Source organism: Nannospalax galili, unplaced genomic scaffold, assembly GCF_000622305.1.
Source record: "Nannospalax galili isolate Female #2095 unplaced genomic scaffold, S.galili_v1.0 scaffold1077, whole genome shotgun sequence".
NCBI lineage: Eukaryota > Metazoa > Chordata > Mammalia > Rodentia > Spalacidae > Nannospalax > Nannospalax galili.
In genome coordinates, this window is record NW_008340429.1 from 2685207 (window position 1) to 2710242 (window position 25036).

The following is a 25036-nucleotide window of genomic DNA, read 5'->3' on the forward strand; positions in this document are numbered from 1 at the left end:
TGACACAGGTGGGATGTGGCTTTCCCTCAAAGGCCTATGTGATAAGGGTTGACTGCCGGGGTGATACTATTAGGAGGAAAGACCTTGTAGGAGATACGTAGGTCACGGGAGTATGCGTACAAGGAGCACTTGTCCCCAACCCTTCTTTTGCTTCCTAGCCTTGAGATGAGCTGTTCGTTCTGTCCTTCACGCTCTGCCACTGTCATGTGACACCCACTCAAGAGACCTAAAATTAATCCAATCGTTCAGGAACTGGGGCACCCAAAACATGAACTGTAGCAAAAAATAAACCTTATCTTTAATAAGTTATCTCAGGCATTGTTATAGTGACGAAAAGCTGACCAACACATATCAGTGTTAAAATTTTTCCAGTTCAGGGATTGGCGAGATGGCTCAGAGGTTAAAAGCAGTGGCTACTCTTGCAGAGGACCTGGGTTTGGTTCCCAGCACCCACATGGTAGCTCACAACTGTCCTTAACTCCAGTTCTAGGAGACCCAATGTCCTCTACTGGCTTTACAGGCACTGGACACATGGGAGTACACCTATGTACCTACAGGCAAAACATTCATATACATACAATACATAAAATACTAAATTTTTTTTCCAATTCTGCTATTTGAGATGGTATATGTCTATAATCTCAGCTACTTGAGAGACAGGCAGGAGAATCATGAGTTTGGGGATAGCCTGGGGTAACATAGCAAGACACTGTCTTAAAAAGAAGGAACATTGTTTTAAGTCAAAGTGACCTACTTGTAAACAATGTCTTGAGTCTTTGAAATTGTCTGATTGAAACTGCAGATGCCTAACTAGTATTCTAGTGAAAATAAGATAGGAGAGGCATTATAAAATACTATTGGGAGTAGCTTTTAAGAAAAGAGGGCTGCGAGTTTCTCTGTGGTAGAGCACTTGTGAGGTCCTGGGTTTGACCTCCAGCACTGAAAAAGAAAAAAGAAAAAATTGGACAAAGTAGTGTTTTATCTGCTCACTGTATTCAAAATATAACCTGTTTTATGCCTTCTATTGAGTCTTAAAATAGATACAGAAGGTTTTGGCAGTGACACAGTCAGGATAAATGCACTACTAATGCTGATTTTCCTTGGTAAATAGAGTTAATCTTTGTAAGAATAGTAGATGGGGGGAAGCAGGGCATGGCTTTGTGAATGAAGCACTTGCTGTGCAAGTGTGAGGACTGGAGTTTGGATCCTAGATACACATATTAAAAAAATCAAGGTGGTAAGACTCCATTGCTGAAGACATGGCATACTTCAGACACAAGACTTGAAGAAATTGAGCTGGAGCTGACCTGGAAGCCTCCCCCGAAGACTAGCTCTCATGGTATCAGAGGATACTATAAAAGCTGCCAAGAGAAGAAACCAGTCAATGGTCCTAACTAGCTGCAAAGCCTATGAACCACAACAGTGACTGGCCAGGCAAAATATCTCTCTTGTTGCACTATATAGACTATATAGTGGCACTTTTATCTTGGAGGTAATCAACAGTTATCTAACTGGACTTAAGGCCCACTCAATAGGAGGGAATCCATGCATGGTACTGTAAACATAGCCAAGTACACATGGCTGGAGAGGTCATTTACCCTAGAGAAAAACCTACTTCTGTCACCTTCCTAGACCAACATAATTTCTTACTATATTCTAAATGTTATATTTACAGACAAGTGTATTTCTTATCACCCATCAAAAAAGCTTCTTTTTGCAACAGATGGAGACTATTACAAAGTTCCACAACTGGTCAAAATATAGAGAATAAGTGACTATGAGGTACCCAGCCCTAAGTGATAGATCTACAATGCAACCTCTACACTTAATACTCAGGGAACACCATGGAAGAAGAGATGGAAAGATTGTAAGAGCTAGAGAGACAAGAAACCTGCTGCTGGTTAATGAATTCTAGATAGGTAAGCTATACCACAGTATGGTAGTCTAACAAGATCTGCATAATGACAAAACTAGTTGACATGCTAAGGTGGATGGGGGAAATTTCCTAGGGTCCCATCTCAAGATGAAGAGCTACAGGCAATCATTGAATTCTGAGAGAGGGAGAATCAGTTTTCTCCAAGGACTAGCTCCCTGAGAGGTTACCTAATCCAAAGTGGGCAGCCCTAAACACAGGTACATATGAGCACCACTAAATAGATTCGGTGTATTATAAATAAAAGTGTGTATGTGTGTGACAATAAACAAAGAAAAGGACAAAAAATTGTGAGGGAATGGGAGGGGACATGGGAGGAGTTGGAAGGAGACTGGGAGGGATGGAAATAATGCAAATGTAATACTCATGTATGACATTCTCAAAAAAATAACAAACACTAAAAGAATAATATCTTAAAATGCAAAGGAACAGGTGTTAGAGAAATTGTTACACATGGACAAAAGGATTTATTAAAAATAAATCATGAAAATGAAAAAAAGCAAGTTGGGCATGGTAGCCTTGCCTGTAATACTAGCACTCTGGAGGTAGAGCAGGAGATGCCCAGGGCAAGCTGGCTACTTAGACTAGCCAAGCTCTGGGTTCAGTAAGAGACTCTGCCTTAGTAAATAATGTGGAAACTTATGATGGTTAGTTTTAAGTATCAACTTTCCATAACTTAGAATCGCCTGAAAGGAAAGCCTCAAGTGATGGTCTGCCTTGATCAAGTTGGCCTGTGGACATGTCTGTTGGGGACTATCTTGATTCTTAGTTGATGTAGGAAGACCCAGCCCAGTGTGGTCAATACCATTCCCTAGACAAAGGGGTCCTAAATTATATGACAGGAGAAAGCCAGATGAAAGTAAACTGGCAGCATGGATACATTTGTTTCTCTCTGCTCTTGAATTCAGATATGATATGACCTGTTCCAAGTTCCTGCCTTGGCTTCCCTTCAGTGGTGGACTGTAAGCTGGAATTGTAAGCCAAATAAACCCCTTCCTTGCCTATGCTGATTTTGGTCAGGGTGTTTTTTCACAGCAACAGAAATGAAACTACAACACCTGACATCAATCTCTGACCTCCACACACACATGCATTCTTGTACACACACACCAGCATACATGTGCACCTGCACACATGTGAACATGTACGGACTCACACCACACACACATACACAGGCAAAAAATGATAGTAGATTCTGAGTATATTGAACCTTTTCCAAGGATATCAGGGCAGAATGTCGTTAGTACAACACTTTGTTGAATTTATAAGTTGAAAAAATTAGCTAGTTAGTTGAAGATTATCTTCAGACCAGATGTGCTAGTTCAAACAACAAGAATACACTAGACTTTTTCACTTTCAGGGATGAAATGTGTGAACAAGGCACCACCATTTTTTTTTACCTCCTACCCATGTGCCTGGCACTATACTAAGTGTCATTACAGCTGATCATATTTTACTGTCTGCTTAACAAGGCTACTGTGGCTTTAAGAACTGCTATGTTCTGTCTAAGCTCACAGGGCTGGTCCATAGCACAGTCAAAAAGCCTGGCTTGAATCTGAAGGCCAAACTCAGAGCTAAACAGCAGTGAATGAAGAAGACTAACTCTACCAAGGGAGCTCACTAGAGCTGGCAGGAAAGTTCAGCTGTTGGATATGTGCCTGTTTGACTGTTTCCATGTGAGTTGCAGGATGGAGTGGTTCTTGTATCAACCAAAGATTAGCTCTGGTTCTGAATGTGATAGAGTAACACGATGTTCCATGTCCCAGTGGAGAGCATACTCTCTGGGCCTGAGCTCTCTGACAGCTAACTTGCCCTGGGAAAGGCATGGCTGTTATCCCAGACTTCTAGCTTATACTTCTCCCAAGAGACTTTTGGAAGTTTCTGTTCATCATAAATTCAAGACAGAGCATGGCTATGCCCACATCATAGTACAGCTCTTCAGGAAGGGAAATAACCGCTGGAGTTCCAAGTTTGGAATCATTTAGTGCTATTTAAAGACAGCCACACTTCAAAGTTTATAGCATGGAAAGGTTTTCATTTCCCAGGAAGAGATTCCCTTCTCTTCTTCTCTTACCTTCCCTTCCTCTCCCTTTCCTTTCCCCTTTCCTTCTGTCTTTGGTGCTTGGATCAAGTCCAGGGTCTCATTCCTACTGGGAAAATACTACCTTAGAGCTACACCCCAGCCCCTGGAAGGTATTCCCTACACTTTTTCTTTACTCTGTGATAATTGGTCAGTCTAAGGGCCCTACATGATATTCATTGATTCCATAAGCATGCTTTAAATACCTCCTCTGTACTGGGTATGTCCTGTTAATCTTATGGTGGACTCTCACCTTTCAAGAAGCTTATAGTCTAGTTGGGGATACAAATCAGGGTGTGGGCGATGAGTTCAGTTTATGCTTCATTTGAGATGTGATAACTCATTTCATACTCTGCAGTGTTGCCTTGGACTAAGCATACTTGCAATTTAAGGCAAAGGGGTATTGTGTGAGGAAGACCTGGGGACAGATGAGGACACAGAATAAGTGATTAAGTGATCCCATGGCTCATTAGCCCTGCACCAGCTTCCTCTTTCCTTTCAGTAAAATGGAGATAATAGCATTGGCATTAAAGTTCATAGTAAGGGTTAAATGAAGTGTTGTATGCAAAAGCACCCAGCATCATGCCTATTTCCACAGGAGCTGCTCAATCACTGGATGCTGGAAATCATGAGGATGTTATTAACAGAAACTACAGGTAGCACTAACTCCACAAGGAGAGATGAGGGAGGAACAGTGGGTGCTGAGAGAAGAGTTCCGTCACTAAAGCTGTTTTCTCTATAAGAGTCACCCTCACAATGCATATCTGAGTGAAATCCCAGCTCTCTTAAAAATACCTGAAGAGCCAGGCATCGTGGCACACACTTTTAATCCCAGCAGAGGCAGGCAGATTTCTGTGAGACTGAGGCCAATCTGGTCTACTTGGTCTGTTCTAGGCCTGCTGGGGCTACAGGGAGACCTTGTCTAAAAAAACAAACAAAATAAAAACAAACAACTTTTCTTAAATTTGTGTGAAAAGGGTAAATGATGTCAAAGATGGGCTGGTTTAAACTGTTCCAAACTCTTCTTTTTTCCTTCTCCTTTCCTTTTCTGAGGTTCAGGACAATAATCCTTGTTTATAAAAAGATTGAGTCAAAATCTGTTTCAAGTTAAGATATTCCAGCAGGATAGTGAATAACCATTTATTCTACTGAAGATTCTGAACCTCCTAGAATTACCAGAACAAAGATGTCGTTTTTAAAATAAACTCTTGGCATGGTCACTATTGTTACAAAGGGATCATTCACAATGGCTTTGTAAGAATGGAAACTATGGTATCATTATCATACAGAACACTCTATCAAAGATCCTGATTCACAGACACTTGGGATTCTTTGGTGGCAAGCAGTTGAACAAACTGGCTTGCTTCAGCAAAACAAAGAATTCACTAGAAGGCTGTGGGTTGCTTATGGATCCCCAGGGAAAGCTGAAACAAAACAAAACAACAAAACAAAACAAAATAAAACAAAACAATAAATCCAGGTTTCAGAAAGCACAGGACCAGGACAGATCAGAGAGCAGAAACAGACTGACTTTTGGGGATCATCCAAATCAGATAAATCAACTTGTTCATCTTAGTCTCTGCCTTGTTTCTCTCAAGTTTTATTTCCTGTGAGAGAGAGAATCTGACTGTCCATACTGGAGACAGCAGAACACCTACGTGGATAGTCCTACTAGCCTTCTGATAGTGGGAGAGGCATAGTTCACGATGCTGAGGTGGTTTTCCCCAGGAGTCGCAGTTAATGACAGAAATGAACGCCCCTTTTTCTCCTTCCCTTCCTCCCTCTCTCCTTTTCTCCTTCTCTCCCCCCCCTACTGTGTGCTAATTGGACCCAGGGTTATATATGTTAAGCAAGTGCTCTACCACTGAGTGAGGTACACTCCTAGTCCAGAAATGAAACTTTTTGGTAGAGCCAAATTATAGTTTTAAAAATTATTAATTCCAGATTGCTGAAGCAATGTTTTGGAGACCTGGCAGATTAGGTTAGAAATACCTGTGGTACTTGTTAAAAATAGGGTAGCTAGGTTTGACAAGGGCAGGAATGTCTGTTTTTTTTTTTTTCCTGTGTGTATGTGTGCGTGTGTGTATGTTACATGCATGTGAGTGTATAGGTACATACAGAGGCCAGAGGAAGATGCCAGTGTCTTCTGTCACTCACTGCCGTATCACCTTGAGGCAGAGTTTCTCCAAGAACTAGAAGCTTACCATTTTGGCTAGGCTGTGTGGTCAGAGAGCTCTCAGAATCTGCCTGTTTCTGTTCCCTAATTCTGGGTTACAGGTACATGCAGACATGCACAGCTTTTTACGTGGATGCTGAGGATTTGAACTCAGGTCCTTATGCTCACACAACACTCTTACCCACTGAACCATCTCCCAAGCCCTAGACATCTGTTTTTTTAATAATCTTCTCATCTGATTCTGTTTACTACCAACTCAGAAATCCACTGTACCAAGGTTCCAAAGAATCTGACATAGAAAAAAAATTGCAGAACCCAAAAATGGGATAAAGTAATTTTAGAGACATTTTTATGGGTTTGGTGATAAAATGCTTTTATGTCCAGTTTATGTTAGGTGTCTTTGTGGTTAGGGGCTTAAGAAAATGTGAGGCTAGGAAGAGCTCTTTCCCTGTTTATGGCAAGTCTGAGCAAAGTGGCCAGAGAGGGTAAGGCTGTTCTCTTAGGGGCCCATCTGCTACCAAGCCCTGCAAAGAACAGGTCTGGGGTCTCCCTAGGGCAGCCCTGACCTGAAGGAGAAGGGTCAGATTTTATAATCTGAAGCGGAATATACACATGTGCACATGCGGGGTAGGGTCAGGGAGAGGAGGAGTTAGAAAATAGGCCTAGCACACACAGGACAGAGATCAGTTACCTTTATCTTTCTATCTCACCCCAGCTGACAGGCTAACCAGTGTCTTACTCAACTTGGAGGATGGAGGAGAAGGAATAATGATATTCTTCTCTCAGGGGCTGCATACCTCCTCTTCAGCTCTTCAGCTATCTGCTTCCATCCATGCTGCAGGTCCTTCATTACTATCTCCCCAGAGATATGTTCCTGACACACTCTGCCCTACTGCTTTTCTAAACTAAGACCCTGTTGTTTTCTCTGTGACACCTGTTGTCTCTGTGGACACCTGTTTTCCCAGTCTCATGAGCATGCCACCTGCCCAGTCACACAGGTCACCTAGAAGGGCTAATATTATCAACTTGATAATTAATATTATCAACTTGATAGGATCTAGAATCATCTAGGAGACAAGCCTCTGGGTGTGAGTGTGAGAAACTTCTAGATTACATTAATTAAGGTAGAAAGATACAGCCTAACTGTAAGTGGCACTGTTCCATGGACTACAGTCCTGGACTTAATGAAATAAGAAAGCAAGCTAAATACTAGCATTCCTTCTGTCTTCCTCCTAACTGTGGGTGCTATGTGACTATCTGCTTCCTGTTCCTGCTACCATACCTTCTCCACCATGATGGACTGTATACTCAAATTGTGAGCCAAAATAAACCCTTCCTTCCTTAAATTACCTTTGCCAGGTATTTCGCCACAGCAGTGAAAAGAGTAATTACTATGGATGCCTTGCTTGCTTTCCCCTCTGCTCTCATCATCCTGAAATTTCTACTGGCTTTGAATCAGGGACCCTCCATTTTCATTATACCCTGGATTCTAGAGATTAAATAGCTGGTTCTATTTTTCCTTTTCTTTGCTCTTAGAACTGTTTAATGACAGTAGTCCTATACCTAGTCCAATACCTATCACTCTAATAAAGGCTTGATAAATATTGGGTAGCCATTTGAAATTAAAACTATTTGACTGTTTTGACTTAAGGAAAAGGAAATCTATGTAATTCAACTTAAAATACTCTGGATAAATGAGTGAATGAAGAATGATGGGAAGAAAAGCACTTTGGACACAGTGAGTTTTTGACCTTCAATTGACTCATCTACTTCCTCCCTAATAAAATCCCAGTTATGATCAGCCCACATCTTCCTCTCTCCTAAGAATCTTTCCTTTTTTCTCTGGACAGTGTCAGGTTTGAATGTTCTCCTGCAACTGCTACAGTCATCTTGCTACTGTCCTTTCAGTTCAGCTAACTTGAGTCAGAGGAGGGCCAAGTCAGCTGTAGAAAAGCAATGTCTGAATGTACTGTGGGAAGCCCCTTCTCTACCTCTCAGCTTCATGGTTTTTTTTTTTTTTTGCATTGTTTGTTCTGGTTGTATATCACTATGAGACAGCTACCAAAAAATGCAGTTTTGTAAGGCAACATCTACCATATTGTATCTCACAATTCTATGACCAGGAAACTAAGCAGAGTTTAGCTAAGGTAGGATTGACTGAGGTTGCTCAGAGATGTTCAGGAGCTAACAGACTGGTCTTTTGAGTTCAACATGACTTCCATTACCTACATGACACCTTGGCAGTGATGGCTGGATGTCTAGTCTAGGTGAGACCTTCAACTCATGACCTCTTCACCATGGCCATGTCAAGGCAGTCACAGTTCTTCTACAAGGTACAGAGGCCCCAGGGAAGATTTGTTGAGGCAGGAAGAAGGGGCTTCTAGACCAACCCTTAAGACCAGCCATATTCTGTAGGTTAAACCATCACAAAGCCCATTCCAATTCAAGGTGAGAGGACTTACGTATGGGAAAGTATAGAGGAGTTTATGGCTATCAACCTTTCATCTTTTACATGACTTAAACCAATGGGGCACAGGGTTTCTGTTATTTTTTGAAATATGTATTATTTTTATTTTATGTGTATGTTATGCTTGCATGTAGGTAAGTGCACCCGTGTTGTGCAATGCCCATGGAGGACAGAAGAGGCTGTCAGATCCCCTAGAACTGAAGTTACAGACAGTTGTTAGCTGCCATATGGGTACTGAGATTTGAACCCAGGTCTTCTGCAAGAACAGTCAGTGTTAACCACTGAGCCATTCTCCAACCCCAGTTTCTGTTATTTTTAGGCAAAGAGATTGCACATAATTAAAATAGATGCTGTGTTTCCTCAAGCCTAGAAAGATATGTGTTCCTGTTCCTTTACTACAGGGGTCTGTAAACTTCCTGCTACAGGATGCATAGTCTCTGTTGCAACTGCTCATGACTGCCAATGAAACATATCATCAGCTGTGGAAAATATGTCAATGAATGAACATGGCTGTGGTCCAGTGAAACTTATTTATGGTCACTGAAATTTGACCTTCACATAATTTTCATTTTTTACATTTAAAAAAAATGTAAAAACCATTCTCCACTTAGGGATATCCAAATAAAGAAGGCAGGATGGGGGCTGGGAGCTGGGGAGATGGTACAGTCAATAAAGTACTGCTGGGAGGATGGGAATATAGCTCAGTGGTAGAGTGCTTGCCTAGCAAGCGTAAGGCCCTGGGTTCAGTCCTCAGCTCCGGGAAAAAAAAAGAAGACAAAATAAAGTACTACTGCACAAGCAGGAAAACCTGAATCCAGATCCCTAGAACCCAGAACCCAGAACCCACATGAAAAGCTCTATGCCTGTAACTCCAGCACTGGGGAAAGGGGCAGAACAGAGACAAGCAGATCCTTGAGTATTATTGGCCAACCTAGCTAAATTAATTAGCTTCAGGTTCAGTAACAGATCCTGTCTCAAAATAAAAGTAGATGGGGCTGGAGAGATGGCTTAGTGGTTAAGAGCATTGGCTGTTCTTGCAGAGGACCTGGGTTCAAATCCCAGCACCCACATGGTGGCTAACAACTGTCTATAACTCTGGTTCCAGGGGATCTGATGCCCTCTTCTGTCCTCTGAGGGGAGTGCATGACACAGGTATATTTACACATATACAGGCATAACACTCATACACATAAAATAAAAATAAATAATAAAAAAGTAAAGAGTGATTGAAGAGAGATACCTGACATTTACCTCTGGCCTCTACACTAACATGCATACATGTGTATATATACCCCCACACACCTATGCTAACAAATACATATAACACACACACACACACACACACACACACACACACACACAGGGAGTACAACACATCCCACCCTGCCTCCCCAAGGGAATAAAAGCAGACAGACTGGATCTGGCCTCTGGGTCAGTTTGCTAACCTCTATTGTGACATAGCAAGCTTGCTCCATGCTCAGAACCTTTGCACATGCTAGCCTTTTGAGATACTCCTTAGAGTCCTCACATGCTTTGTACTTTGTCTTAATTAGATCAAGTGCTACTCCTTAGGACAACCTCCTCTGATCACATGATCTTGAGCTAGTTCCCTGGCCTCTGAAATACATTACCTCCTTGCATTGTCTTGATAGCTTTTTTTACTGTCTGAAATCTCACTCACTTATTTGCTTACATATTTGTTGCTGCCCCTTTGTGCTCTCTAGGTAGACTAATCTGAATGAAAAAGCGATTTTGCCAGTCTTATTCACTATGACTTAGCCTAGACCCTGGTGTGTAATGGCCAATTAAAGATTTGTTTAATGTATAGTGATTACAATTCAATTCTCCAGAGCTTGACAAGCCCATAAAAGACTACTCAGTTTATTAGATGAGAGAAACATAATAAAAGCAGAGAAAGGAGATCAAATCATTACCTGTACTCAGAGAAGCTTTTGTCCCTTTGTTATTTTCCTGATGGTTCAAGAAAAACTGAAGGGAGAGTCTTCTCTGTGATTCTCAAGATGGTTGTTTTCTTCCCCTGGCAGATATGAATGGCCTTCTTCATCTGGCCTGAGGCATGAGAAGAACAACCTCATCTGAGGAGGGAGAATGCCACCATGGGCTTATGAAATAATGTTTGGAAATTAGAATGTTCTAGATCACTGTTATGATTTTAAAATTCCCAAGATCTCTAGAAGGGAAATAGCAAAGGTCAGGGGTGACACATCAACAACAGACATGTCACAGTTGGCAATAACACCAGGTTAAACCTACTGTCAGGAGGGAAGATAGCAGCAGCAAGCTGGACATTCAGAACCAGAAGGCTGGAGCTTGAACAGAGTGTACCTACTGTGGTGGTGCTGGGTGGGGGCCAGAACCTGATAATTTGGCACTGGGCTACCCATGCCTGGGACAGAAGTGGCTTTCAGCCAGTCCTGCCTCTATTTATTCAAACAAACAAACCGGTGGGGTAGAAAGAGCCTGCTGTAGGTGATGAGAATAAACAGGGTGTCCATGGGAAGCAGTGAGGTCCACTACTGAGGCCGGGAGTTCAGGGAGTTCAGATATGGAACAGAGCCCCAGGATAGAAAATACAAAGTAGAAACAAAGAGAGGTTGGCCTGCATGCAGGCATGATGGGCTGGCTGAGAATAACCATGGCATTGGATAGTTGTTCCCTGTGGTGGATGAAGCAGGAAAAACAGAGATGAAATTAATCTTTTCGCATGGCCTTTTTAGTTACAAGTCATGATAAAGATCATAAAAATCTGACCCAAGTTCAATGGCCAGAGGCAGGACATCAAGCAGCATCTTTGGTGCTTGGTCTGTTTTCATCTCTTCTCTGCACTAGCTTCATTCTCTGACAAGCTCTCCCCACAATGTCGGACCACATCAGCTCAGGTGTCTATCCATCCTGCTTCCAGTGCATGGTTGTGGCCTAGTTGCTCTAAGAAGTCTAAGAATTCTATCTCCTTGCCTCTGATTGGGTCATGTGCCCTTTGCTGGGCCAATCACTGGATCCATGGGTTAACAATGTCTTATTGGTCAACTGTGGGCCATGTGCCTTTTCCTTTGATGTCCACTGGAATTGGCATCACCTAAATCACCTGAACTAGGAATGGGGAAGGAGTTTCCCCAAGAAAAACTTAGATGCTACTACCATAATACAGGGATACTGATGCTAAGTAGGCAAAGAACAAATCAAAAGCAAACCAAAACAGATATTTACAATCAGTAATCATGTTCACATAGAAATGATCAGAAGCCATAATCTCTCATTAGTACATGAAGACGTAATATCTAATAAATGTTTTAATCAGGCTATTCAGTTGTGTTTATACTGACCAAATTGCATCCTCTGGTTTAAATGGGCAGTAGGGCGTTAACATCAAGAATAGAGAATAATAATCATAAATGAGGAAAAAGTAGCTACAATTATCTAATGCAAGAGCATACAATAGGATAAACTTGGCATTTAAATTTGGTAAAGTCCTTTGTGACTCTATTTCCCTGCCTCTGCCTTTCTGGCCACTCTGTTTCTGCCTCCTAAACCACACTGTGTTCAGTTCACTTTTGTTCCCAGCTCTTCTTCCTTTATATTCTCAGGCAGAATGACTCTTTACCCATTCTTTTTAACAGGTTCCCCTTGAGAGCCTCCTTTGTGTCAGTCAGGACTGTGCCAGCCAACTTAATGGATTAACTCCTGATGATCCCTACATGCTACTGACTCTCAACTCTCTGAAACCCAGATACCTCCCTTCTGATTCACACTTCTAATAAATGGATGAATGAGTGAACAAATAAATGAATGAGTTTCCTTTAGTGTTTCTAGGTCAACATATATGTGATGGTTAATAATAATCAACTTGACAGGATATAGAATCACCAAGGAGACAAGACTCTAGGCACACTTGTAAAGGTTTGTCTAAATGAAGCTAGCCTCTGACCATGCCTGTGAGGGATTATCTTAAGTTAATGGAGGTAGGAAGACCAACCATAGAGGTGGGCCACATCCTTTGGGCTTGGGTCTTGGACTGCATAAAAAGGAGGAAGCTAGCTGGGCACAGACATTCATCCTCTGTCTGCTGACTGCAGATGACTGCTCTCTGCCTCAAGGTCCTGCCACCATGGCTTCCCCACCATGATGACTGTACCCTAGAACTCTAAGACAAAATGAACCTTTGTTTTTTCTTAAGTTGCTTTTTTCTTTCTTTTTTTTTTTTCTTTTTTTGGTCTTTTTTGAGACAGCATCTCCCTGTAGCTCCAGCTGTCCTGGAACTCACTATGTAGACTAGGTTGGCTTTGAACTCACAGAATTCCGCCTGCCTCTGCCTCTGGAGTGCTGGGATTAAAGGTATGCGCCACCACGCCTGGCCAGGATTCTTTTTTTTTTTTTTTTTTTATGTGAATGATTGTTATGCCTGAATGTGTGTGTTATAGCTGTGGAGTTCAGAGAGCATCAGATCCCTTGGAACTGGAGTTATAGACAGTTGTTAGCTGCCATGTGGGTGCTGGGACTTGAACCTGGGTTTTCTGCAATAGTGTGGTGGTTTGAATGAAAATGTCCCCCATAGGCTTCAAGTATTTGGACATTTTGTCCCCAGGTGGTAGCGCTGTTTTGGGAGGTCTTAGAAGGTATGGCTACCTGGAGGAAGCACATCACTGGGGGTGGGCTTAGAGAGTTCTTAAGCCTTGCCAGATTCCAGTTGCTCTTGTTTCCTGTGCCTGCTGGAAGATGTAGAGTTTAGCTTCTGCTCCTCCTCCAGCCACCTCTGCCGCCATGCCTTCCTGCCTTGATGGACTATAATTCCCCTGGAACCATAAGCTCAAATAAACTCTTCCTTTTATAAGTTGTTTTGGTCAGTGTTTCTATTACAGTAACAGAAAAGTAACTAATATAAGCAGTCTGTGTTCTTAACCACTGAGCAATCAAGTAATTAAGACAATACCTAAAATCTATCTAATCCTATTCTATTTATGCTTGGTAATACTTTCCAAGACAGAGACATCAGGGTTTCCTTTACCTCCTCCTTCTAATCTCCCTTATATCAAGTTCTATCAAATTCTGACTCAGTAATTATTTTTCTTTTTTCAGACATGGTCTCACTATGTAGCCCTGGCTGGCCTGGAACTCACTATGTAGACCAGGCTGGTCTTGGGTGCTACCACGTCCTGCTTGGCTCAGTAATTCTTAAGTCTTTCACAGTTGGAATGTTATTGCTCTTGCCTAGTGCAGACTGACACCACCTTTGGTCACTGCTGCAATTTCCCTATTATCCCTGTCTCTAAGTTTGTTTATATAGCAGGTACACTCTCTTGCTTCTTCAGCTTTCCATTGCTATTGACCCCAGACCCTTAGTGTGCTAAAGAGGGCTTCAGTGTCCTGCCCTCTGCCCATTTCCAGCCTCTCCTCTAAAGTGGACTGTCTGAAAAGTGTGTAGTTTCCTTCACACAGCACATGGCTCATGCCACCATGGCTTTGCTCCTGCTCCACCCCATGTGGCAGATGACTGGCCATATACCCCTGTTTCTGCATATGATGAAAGCTTCAGCTGAGGTACCAGATTCTCTAGAAAGCCTTGGGGCTCTTCAGGCTGAGATGGTAGCACACAGTGTACCCCTCTGTCATTATACTATAAAGATCAGGTTCCCTTGCTACCACATAGACTTCCTTGTGAGTTCCTTGCAGGCATGGGAATGGTGAGTTCATCCTGGAGTTTTGGTGCCTACTCCAACACCAAAGCAGAGGAAGATTTCAAGAACTATATGCTGAGTGAATGAACAGTTAAAACTGTAGGTCTCTATTTCCTTCTACGGGCCTATGTTTCCATTTATAATCACAGGTCAAGGTCTGCTCTAAATTTCCCTTGGCCTCAATATTTATCACAGTATGATAAAGCTATCCCCCTAACATACTATGAGAGCTAAGGGGGATTGGTGCTCGTGATTGAGATAGAGGATCACCCAAAGAACTTTGGAGGTGATCTAGACATCAAGGGCAGAAGCTGTAGACCCTAAATTATATACTGATCTGATACCATGGATCAGAAGAATGACTCATAAAAAAGTGAGGGGATATTTCCCTAGTCTATTTCTTGACTTACAGTCATTTCCTAAGCTTCACTTGAAATTCTTAGATTAATATTTTGTAAATTAATTTAAATCCATACAGAATGTCAACAGTCTTTGTACTTTGTTGACTGTGATATTGACAAGCATAGTATTCGTCCTTAGAAGGCATTCAGCATTTGTTATTTACCATGTATTGTTTTGTTAAAATATACAGAAGGCTTCACCTGAACTGTACTATTAATTCAGCAAATTTTCTTTTTAAAAATATTTTTTAATTTATTTTTTATTTTATGTGTATGAGTGTATTGCTGCGTGTAAGTGCGCCTATGTTATGCAATGCCCATGGAGATCAAAAGAGGGAGTTGGATCCCCTGGAACTGGAGTTATAGAAAGTTGTTAGCCTCCATTGGGTGCTGGGAACTGAACCCAGGTCCTCTGCAAGAGAAGCCAGTGCTCTTAGCCACTGAACCATCTCTCCATCCTCAACAAATTTTCTTAAATACTTGTTATGTACTAGAAATCATTCTAGGTCCTGAGGATATAGTGATGGACAAAACAGACTCTCCACTGTCTGAAAGAACACACATCTACTATGGTCTCATGAGAGTAGAGGGGGTATGCCAAGAGTGCAGGATAGAGTGGAGTGAGCTAGGGAAGAAGGGCATAAAATGGACAGGAGAGGAGATACCTGTGGGTCAGATGATACTCAGTCATATAGAAACCACAAGTGGTTGTGATCAGGGTTACTAACCAATAATCTTTAATGTGATATACGATTATTCTCGCTCTTGGAGAAAAATTCAAAAGAGTATGTAGGAAGCTGTTGCAATTATCCAGGTCAAAGATGGAAGTGGCTTGGACCAAGGTAGGAGGAGAGGAGGTAGAAGATAGTCAGATGCTAAGTGTCTAGTGAATGAAGGCTCTGTCAAAAGGATTTGCTGAGGACTAGATGTGAATTGTGCAAGAGAAGAAAAGGATGGCTTTCAGGTTTTGGCTTGAACAGTTGCAAGGATGGATTTACCATTGGGTTGGAAGAAAATCCAGACATCAGTGTGGGTCTCTTTTTAAGTTTAAGATGCCTGCTTAGATTCACAACCAGAATGTTGAGCAGTCAACACTGTCAATCTGTTTGGCGGTCAGGAGGAGGAGTCAAGCTTGGACAGACTTTAGAAAGTTGCCAGTGTGCAGATGATTCTAGTCACAGTATAATAGGTTGGGCCACCTAGAAGGTGGGTGTGGTTAGAGGTTTGTGAATTCACCTGGGACTTTGCATTGTTCAAAGATGAGGAAAATGAGACGGAATCAGCAAAGGAGACTAAAGGGGATCAATGAGATGAAAGGAGATGTGGAGAGAGGTGAGTGGATGGTGACCCACAGGGCAAGTAAAGAAACACTGTTATGCCAGAAATAAAAAATAAATACCCTAAGAGGGGCTGGAGGGATGGCTCAGTGATTAAGAATACTGGCTGTTCTTGCAGAGGACTGGGGTTCAGTTCACAGTACCCACATGGTGGCTAACACTTGTCCTTAACTCTAGTTCTAGGGGATCTGACACCCTCTTCTGGCCTCCAAGGGCAATGCACACATGTGTTGCACTTACAATATATGCAGGCAAAACACTCATACACATAAAAATAAATAAAATCTTAAAAAATACTCTAAGAAATTCTAATCTACCCCAAATCAGTAATGAGTATGTTTCCACATATATGTGTTTGGGATTTGCAGTGTGTGTATGTATGTATGTAAATATTTTTTTCTTAGTTGGGCATGGTGGCACATGCCTATAACCCCAGCACTTGGGAGACCAAGGCAGGAGGTTTGCAAGTTCAAGGCCAGGCTGACACTATCTCAAAAAAGTTTTCCTTCTTTATTCTTATTGACTTGGAGTTAATCAGCTCCTTCACACTCCCCTAGTAATCCTAAATCTGGGTGTTAAGACTTTATACCGGGCCTGCACGGACATGAAGTTTGCTCTTTCTTTTTTTTTCTCTTAGGTAAGATCAGTTCACCTTCCACCTACATTTCTAAACAGAGATTGAAGCACTTAATGCCAAGATGTCCATTCATGAAATCATTCATACATTTATTCACCTGGACTTGACAACATGTGGGCGCTGTTCTAGGTGCTGACGGTATATCTGCATTCATGCAGCATGTAGACCCAGCTTTGTCTTTGTGAACTAGGGGCTCACATTTCAGTGGATTAAGAGGTACAACTTTCAGTTGAGAAAGCCAGTAAGTGTCTCAGAAGTTATATCCGGTGTCTCTAGGGTAAGGAGCAAATCTTGTTAGCAGCCCAAATGGAATCTCCTCCTAGCTTCTACAGTCTTGGGTAGCTGCTTTGCTCATAGCCTACTAGAACAATCAAAGACATCTCCTCCACTCCACTTTCATCTGAGCACCAGTCTTTACTGTTCAAAGTTCATTTGTCAAAGCTCATCTTTCAATAGTGTGATTAGTTGCTATTTTATTGGCTAACTTTTTTCCCCTAAACATAGTGCTGCAAACACTGGTTCAAGTAGCAATTTGTGAGCATCTATCACTGAAACTTCATACAGCTGTGTGTGGGAAGCCAGATGATTGCATCCATTTTACACTTGCAAAACCAAGAACGATTAAGTAAATTGCCCAAGGCCACACAACTAAAGTAGCAGAGCTGTAGTTAAAAGCCCTGGTCTGGCTGGGCATGGTGGTGTATGCCTTTAATCTCAGCACTTGGGAGACAGATGCTGACAGATCTCTGTGAATTTGAGGACAGCCTGGTCTACATAGTGAGTTCCAGGCCAGCTGGGACTACAAGGAGACCCTGTCTCAAAAAAGACACCCCTCCCCCCAAAAAGCCCTCACCTATCTGATGCTTAAGATTTTGCTTTTAGCATTACTCTTAAATAGACAAATTGGAGACACTCTAGCTACATCTTTTAAACATTACATTCCTGTTAGGTGTGATGGTATATGTCTCTACTCTCAGCACTTGTGAAGTGGATGCAAGGAGGGGGAGTTGTTCAAGACCAGCCTGGATTATATGAGACCCGGTCTCAAAAAACCAAAGTACCAAACAACAACAAAAAATGAATAAAGACTATGTCCTATCTTCACCAAATTACTGACAGAAAAGAAGCTGCAACAAAAATTTACAGTTTACATAGAAGAATAATATTTGGGACATTTCAATGACAAATCTTTTCAGTCTCTAAATAAGTGACTTCCCTGGTGCCTGTTCCCTTGCTTCTAAAACAATGTGATTGACAGGATGCTCCATTATTGCTTTAGACCCATAGCTCTGTGGTTCTAGGAGCCCATGAATAGCCTAGCTCAAAGATAATCTTTTGGAAGGGGCTGGGGATAGCTTAGTTGGCAGTGTGCTTGCTTCACAATCATTAGGGTCTGAGTTTGATCCTCAGAACCCATGTAAAAATGCAGGGCATGGCACATACATTTGTAATTCCAGCACTGGGGGAAGAGAGAGTGAACAGATACAGAAGGATCCCTGAGGTTCACTGACCAGTCAGTCAGACTATCCTAATTGATGAGGCCAATGAAAGAGCTTGTCTCAGAGGAGATGGGCAGTGTTCCTGAGAATGACAACTGAGGTTGTCCTCTGGTACAACCTCACACATATGCACTAGATCTTTTTTGCATCTGTAATTGATTTTGGAAACAATAGAAAACTGAATCTTTTAAATCACCTTAGTGATTTACTACTATTTTTCCCTTTGATACTCATGTGCTGGTTAGTTTTTTTGTCAACTTTATACAAAACTAGAGTCACCAGGGAGGAAGGAACCAGTCTGATGGAGGAAATTCCTCAATTGCTGATTGATGCCCACTGTGGGCAGTGCTATCCTTAGGCAGGTGGGAATAGGCTTTATAATGAAGGTAGCTGGTAGCTGAGTAAGCCAGAGAAGGCAAACCAGTAAGCAACATTCTCTGATTTAGCTCCTGTCTAGGTTCCTGACTTGATTTCCTGCCCTGACTTCCTTCAATGATGGACTGTCACTTGGACATGTAAGATTAAATAAATCCTTTCCTCCCCTAAGTTGCTTTTGGCTCCCCGTTTTCCTTTTAAAACATGCTCAGCATGTAGTATTCATCTTCATGATTCCAAAATGGCTGCTGCTATTCCATCCATAGTCGTGACAAAAAGAATAGGGAAGAAAATTAAAGGTGTGTGTAAGCTGTCTCTTTATTGGGAAAAAAGACCCTCAAAACATCAAACAAATACGTAAACCTTTTCAAAGCCTTACCCAATGGATTTCCAATGCCCTCTCAATGGCCAGACGGAGGATATAAGACCACTATTATGCAAAAGCCTGAGCAATTTGAATTCTTTAGCAGAGCATATTGAAGTTCCCTGTCTAGAGCTAGACTCCCAGTGAGAATCTCAGCCCTGCCACTCAGTGGCTGTATGACCTCAGATGATTCAGTTCAGTTTCTTCTGAAAGATGGAGATAAGATGATAAGAGGATTGTTAAGAGATTGAGTTAGCATTTATCAAGCATGTAGAACTGTGTCTGGGGCATCTATCAAGCATGTTGAACTGTGTCTGGGCCAATGGTGCATAAGTTCTTTCTTAATAGATGCTGCAATGGACATTAGGTAAACAATTAGCAGCCATGAGATAGAGAAATCATAAGAAGTGAAAATAAAAATACCACTAACACATAAGTCAGACATATATAGCATAAAGTAGTATGAGTCATTAATTCCTTGAGCTAAAAATTGTGTTGCATAAATGCTGCCACTTAAAGAACTGTGAGCCAATGTCATTATAAGGATAGATTTTCCTTTCCTTTCCAGGAAAATGAGGATTTCAGGTTTCATGTAATCAGCTTCTTTTATACTAATTGTAAGGTCTGAGGCTTAAAGCCTAAACAGAGGCATGTATAATTATTGAAATATTTGGGAAAAAATCCTGGAAATATACCCATCTCACACTGTGATGACTTGTTTCTCATTTGTGTGTGATCTCATTCCATTTTTATGTGTTTGTCTACTATTATTTCTTTTTATGTATATGTATATATATTTATTGTGTGTGTGTGTGTGTGTGTGTATGTGTGTGTTTGTATGTATGTATACAACTCTCAGGAGTCAGTTCTCTGCTGCTACCTAGTGGGATCTGGGGATTGAACTCAGATTGTCAGGCCTGTGTGCAAGCACCTCTATCTGCTGAACCATCTCACTAGTCCTTGTTTATTAGTTACTGATGCTTTTAGATACAGAAAATGTATTTGTTATAGGTATCTCATATGCGGATAGTTTTTAAAGGACAGATAGATTTGAATTCTAAGCCTAGGACTGCTAGTAAGCTATGTAACCTTAGATACCTTACTTCTCTAAGCCTCAATTTCCTTCTTTGTAAAATGGGGGTAGTAGCAGTATCAACTTCTCAGGATTGTAATAGATGTTAAATGAAATGTAATAGTGTTAGCACTGTTCTTACTATGCAAAAAAGTTTAATAAATCTCATCAAATAAGCATCATCATTCTAAAAACCAACCTTTATGCAGGAGTATTAAGTATAATAAAATATCCACATAGTTTTAATAATATGCTTGTGTGAATGGCGCCATATTTGAGATACAGATCACGTATATCAACCTACAACCATTACATTTAAAATCAGAATACCAGTGTCTTATCTGTAACCACATGGAAAGTCTGTGTAAAGCAACATAGGGAGTCAGCCATAAAAAAAATCAGTAAGTACAAACTAGAATTACAGAGCCACAGAAGTGCAGTAGAAGGAGAATTCATCCTGAGGGGCTGAGGTGCAACACGGATACTGCATTCTACCACATCTGCCTGTTTATAGCAGCAAGACCATCCTTCCCTGTTAATAGCAGCTTATTTATCTTTTGGGGAAACAATTCCCCAGTGCTATATGTGTTTGTATGGGATCTGCACTATCCTTGGTTCTAGTCTTGTCATTTCTGCTGCAATCCTAGGAAAAACTTCTCTTACTGCACTGTGCATTCTTTTTTTGTTGTTGTTGGGGACAAATGTGCCCAGGGCCTCAGTGCATGAGAGGCAAGCATTCCACCACTGAGCTATAGCACCAAACCCCTCTACATTTGTTGCTTTTCTATTACTGTGATAAAATACCATAACCAAGAGCCACTTAAGGAAGAAAGGGTTTATTTTGGTTATTTTAGTTCCAAGAGTCCCATCAAGACAAGGGGGCATGGTGGCAAGGAACGGCATGGCAGCAAGAGCCAAAAGCTGAGAACTCACATCTTTAAACACAAATACAAAGCAGAGAGAGCAAGCTGGAAGTAGGGTGAGGCTATGCACTCCTAAAGCCTGTCCCCTAGTCAACACTTCCTCTATCAAGTCTACACTTCCTAAAGGTACCATGATCTCCCCAAATAGCATCACCCCCTGGGGACCAAGTGTTCAAATACTTGAGCCTACGGAGGACATTTCTCATTCAAACCACCATATCCTCTATTTCCTTTTTTAAAATTTTGAATCAGGGTCTCAGTGAGCTACTTAAGTTGGCCTTGAACTCAAGGCCTGGGCAGGACTTGAACTCCCAATCTTCCTGCCTCAGTCTTCTTCTGGGATGACAGGCCTGTGCCACTTACAACTAATCTTGCTGAATGAAAGAGCTCTGAGAATACAGCCATCACAAAGTAAAGTCAGGGCTCGGGTAGAACTGAGTGGAGAGCTTGCCTAGGGTGATGGAGAGCCTGGGTTCCATTCCCAACACCAGTACTAGCACCACCAGAACCTAAACAAAGCAAACAAATGAATAAACCAAATGAAAAACAGGTTCCAGAGGGATAAAAGTCCCATCAAGATAGGGAGGAGAAGCAGAAGTTCAGCTCTACAGTCATTTCTGTGCTTGTGTCATTTCTTTATTTCATATGAAAGTCATTTGTGGGTCTAACTGTTCCCATTGATTTGTGTGACTGAAATCTATCCTGTTACATGAATGACTTTTCCTCCTTTATTACCCATGTGTACTTGTGTGTCCCTCCTGTTGACAATGTGCATCTTTTTTTGTTGTTGTTGTTTTTCAGACAGGGTTTTATTATCTAGCCCTTGATGACTTGGAACTTGCTATGAGCATCTTTGAGGAATCAAGGTGTTTAAAGATGGGGCTACAATATTGAACATGGTCAAGTCCTTTTCCTTGTGGAGCTTTCTAGGACACAGGTGCATCTTCCACATGCCAGGTTTTGCATTCAATACTGCTGCATTCTAAGTGTCTTTTTCTCATAATATTGCTGAAAGAGTGGGAAGTCATTGCAGAAACTTTGGAGTAAATTTGTAAGTTCTGTCTCTATCATCTACACAATGTACATATTTGTCTGTGCATGGCTATAATAAGGATTTAGGAGCTGCTTTTGCTGAAAGTGCCAGCCCTTCATTTGGGCCTGTAGATGCCCCGAGATCCTAATGCATACATGAAAATGTGATAAAAAAATTAGCATCTCTGCTTCTATCTTGACTTCTACCTGTCTCCTTTGCTCCTGGTCACTCTGGGTTCAAGGAACAAGAAGTCTGATGGATAAACATTTTGTGGCAAGAGTTGAGAATACCTTCCAGGCAATGGCAATTTACTTCATGCCTGACAATCTTGAGATCAAGATCAACTAGACCACAGTTCAAGACTGTTTTTAACTTGTGCATACTTTCTGCCTTCTGCTTCTGGCTCTCCCTGTGTAATCTGGGAGTTCATATTAGTACTTCTGAAGACAAGGGTGAGGATGTTGGTCCTCCTGTCTTCCTGGTATGGCCACAGTGATTAAAGCTCCTTTCTTGATTTTCCTCATTATTTTCTCCATTTTCTTCTAAGGGAAAGTGGCTGGAGCTGATTTGTTAGGACCCCAGAGATGGGCCTGTGGCCTAGGACCCCAGTAACATGGTCATATTAAATTATATACTTGTGAATATATTTGTGCCACACAGACTTATTAAGTATGTAGACTGTACGTCTGACTGTGATCACAGTAGAGACCCCAACTCCTGCTTCTCTCTAGATTCCTGACAGGTTATTCTCTTAAACCATCAAAGTTCTGTGTGATCTGTCCTGTATCGACAGATAGTGACAGTGTCTACCTTTAGGTGTTCAAGACAAGCATTGTAAATAGACTTGCTTTCATGGAGTTTCCATTCCAGATCCAAGGCATCTGGTTCCTTGTTTGCTTCTTTTCTCCTCCGGAACAGCAGTCAGGTTTTGGGCTCATCCTTGGATGCCAAGTCTAGGCCTGTGTTTGTGCATAGCAGACCGTTTGAAAACACAAAGATGGACACACACACACACACACACACACACACACACACACACAAATTCCTGGACCATAGAACCCTATTCTGTCGGAGTTCACAATTCAGTGCTAGACAGTGGGGGACCTAGCTTGCCAAATGCGGTGAGTGAGCTGCCAATGTTGGCTCTTGTGGCTGAACACTGGGAGGGAGGGTGGTTCACAGACTTGCAGCAGAAGGTGGAAAGGGACAACCGGGAAGGATTCATTTACTGGCTATACAAATACTGATTGGCACAGCAGTGCACATAACGCATATTATTTGCTATTAAATGCCAGCCGCTGTCAAGGTGTGTGGATGCAACAGCAGACTAGAGAACTACGGCGGCACCTGCCCTCGAGAAGCTCACTGTGCAGCAGCGAAAAACGACGGGCACTGGCTAGAACCCTGTAAGATGGTTTTAGGTTCTCAGCAGGAAAATAAAGGTGGCTGAAATTCTTAAAGATGTGAGAACCAACCTTCAGTGGGGGGCAGCCGTGGGCGGCTTTGGAGCTGGAGTGGCCGTGAGGGGACGGACAGTAGGGGGCGGGAGGGGTGCAAACTAATTTAAAGATGCAAACACGTTCTGTCCGATTGGGAGGGAGGCGTGTGAAGCTCAGTGCGCGGAGACTTCTCCTGGGCTGGGGGCTGTATTTTGAGTGCAAGCTCGATTGTCCAGCAGCGTTGGGCGGGTTGCAGCGAACTGCAGTCTTCAATCCTAGATTTTTCATGCTCAGCACCGCTAGGTTCCGGGATTCCCCGGATCAGCAGACGCCTCGTCTCCAGCTGGGCTTAGGACCGCAGCAGGCGGTCAGGGTGGCGAGGGCGAACGCCCAGCTGCACACAACCAACCCTAGGGCTCCAGGTCCGCAGCACCCGGCGCGGGAGGGGGCGGGACTTGCTCTGCGGACCTAGGTGGTGGCGTGGACTCCGCCCCCCACCTCAGACCCCGCCTTCAGGATGACCTGATTGGATTAAACCCGCGGAAGGGCAGGGCGTCCTCGGGTGTCCCCGGGGGGTCGGGCTGAGAGGAACACGCTGATTGGCTCTGCAGGGGATTAGGTCATCGCTAGCAGGTTCGAGAGGCCCGGACGCCGGCGGGGCTGCAGAGGCTGCTGTGAGAGGGCGCTACGGGCTGCAGTCTGGCGAACCCGCTGAAGAGGCGGGGAGGCGGCGTCCGCGCTCGCTCGCTCGCTCCCTTCCCGCATCGCAGAGGGGTCTGCCGCTGCGCTTCCTGCTCGCTCGCCGCTCGGTGGCTCGCCGCGGGAGCATCTGCCTCACGGCCCCGGTTCCGGCTGCGTTCGGGAACCTCCCGCGGACTCCGCGCGCGCAGCGAGCCGGCGCCACACCTGTGGATCGCGCGGCCGTCGGGGGTGCGGGCCGAGGTCGGGCGGCGAGCGCGGTGCGGGCGCCCGAGCCCTGCGAGAGGTTTGTCCCCTCGCTGGGTGCCGCGGGCAGCATGGGGCTCCCGGCACTTGAGTTCAGCGACTGCTGCCTCGACAGCCCGCACTTCCGAGAGACGCTCAAGTCTCACGAAGCGGAGCTGGACAAGACCAACAAATTCATCAAGGAGCTGATCAAGGACGGGAAGTCGCTCATCAGCGCGCTCAAGAGTGAGTGTTCTGAGCTGGGAGGGACCGGGCCCGGGCGGGAGGGCTGAGTGCGGCGGCGCTCGGCGCGGGGTTGCCGGTGAGCTGCTGGCTTTGGTTCCCCGGGCACTGAGTGACGGGTGTGGATGCTGGTGCCCGGGCAGGAAGGATATGTAAAATGAACGAGTCAGCCACATCAGAAGAGGAAGGCGTCCCGCCCAGCCCCTGCCGTTCGAGGATGGCTGGGAGGTGTTGCATCGTGGCGGTACTCTGGGCTGGGTGGGTGTGTGCAACACACAGGTGTCCCGACGTGAGGCCAGAGCGCCCAGCCTGCCGGGACATCCGTCACCTCCCAGACTCGGTACCCTTAGGGAGCGAGTTGTGCACCACTGGGTGTCCAGCTGTTGGAATGGAGCGTGCCGAGGGGGCGGCTGCCTGTCCCCGGGAAAAGGCTGGTTGTG

General features: G+C 43.3%; 1 protein-coding gene across 1 annotated transcript; it reads left to right on the plus strand.

The window, feature by feature from the left end:
* The first annotated feature begins 23559 nt into the window (after positions 1 to 23559).
* On the plus strand, positions 23560 to 24646 carry LOC115070753. The gene is made up of 2 exons (XM_029564722.1): positions 23560 to 23796; positions 24041 to 24646. The coding sequence occupies exons 1-2, from the start codon at positions 23560 to 23562 to the stop codon at positions 24644 to 24646; spliced, it is 843 nt and encodes a 280-aa protein (XP_029420582.1).
* Positions 24647 to 25036: the final 390 nt, after the last annotated feature.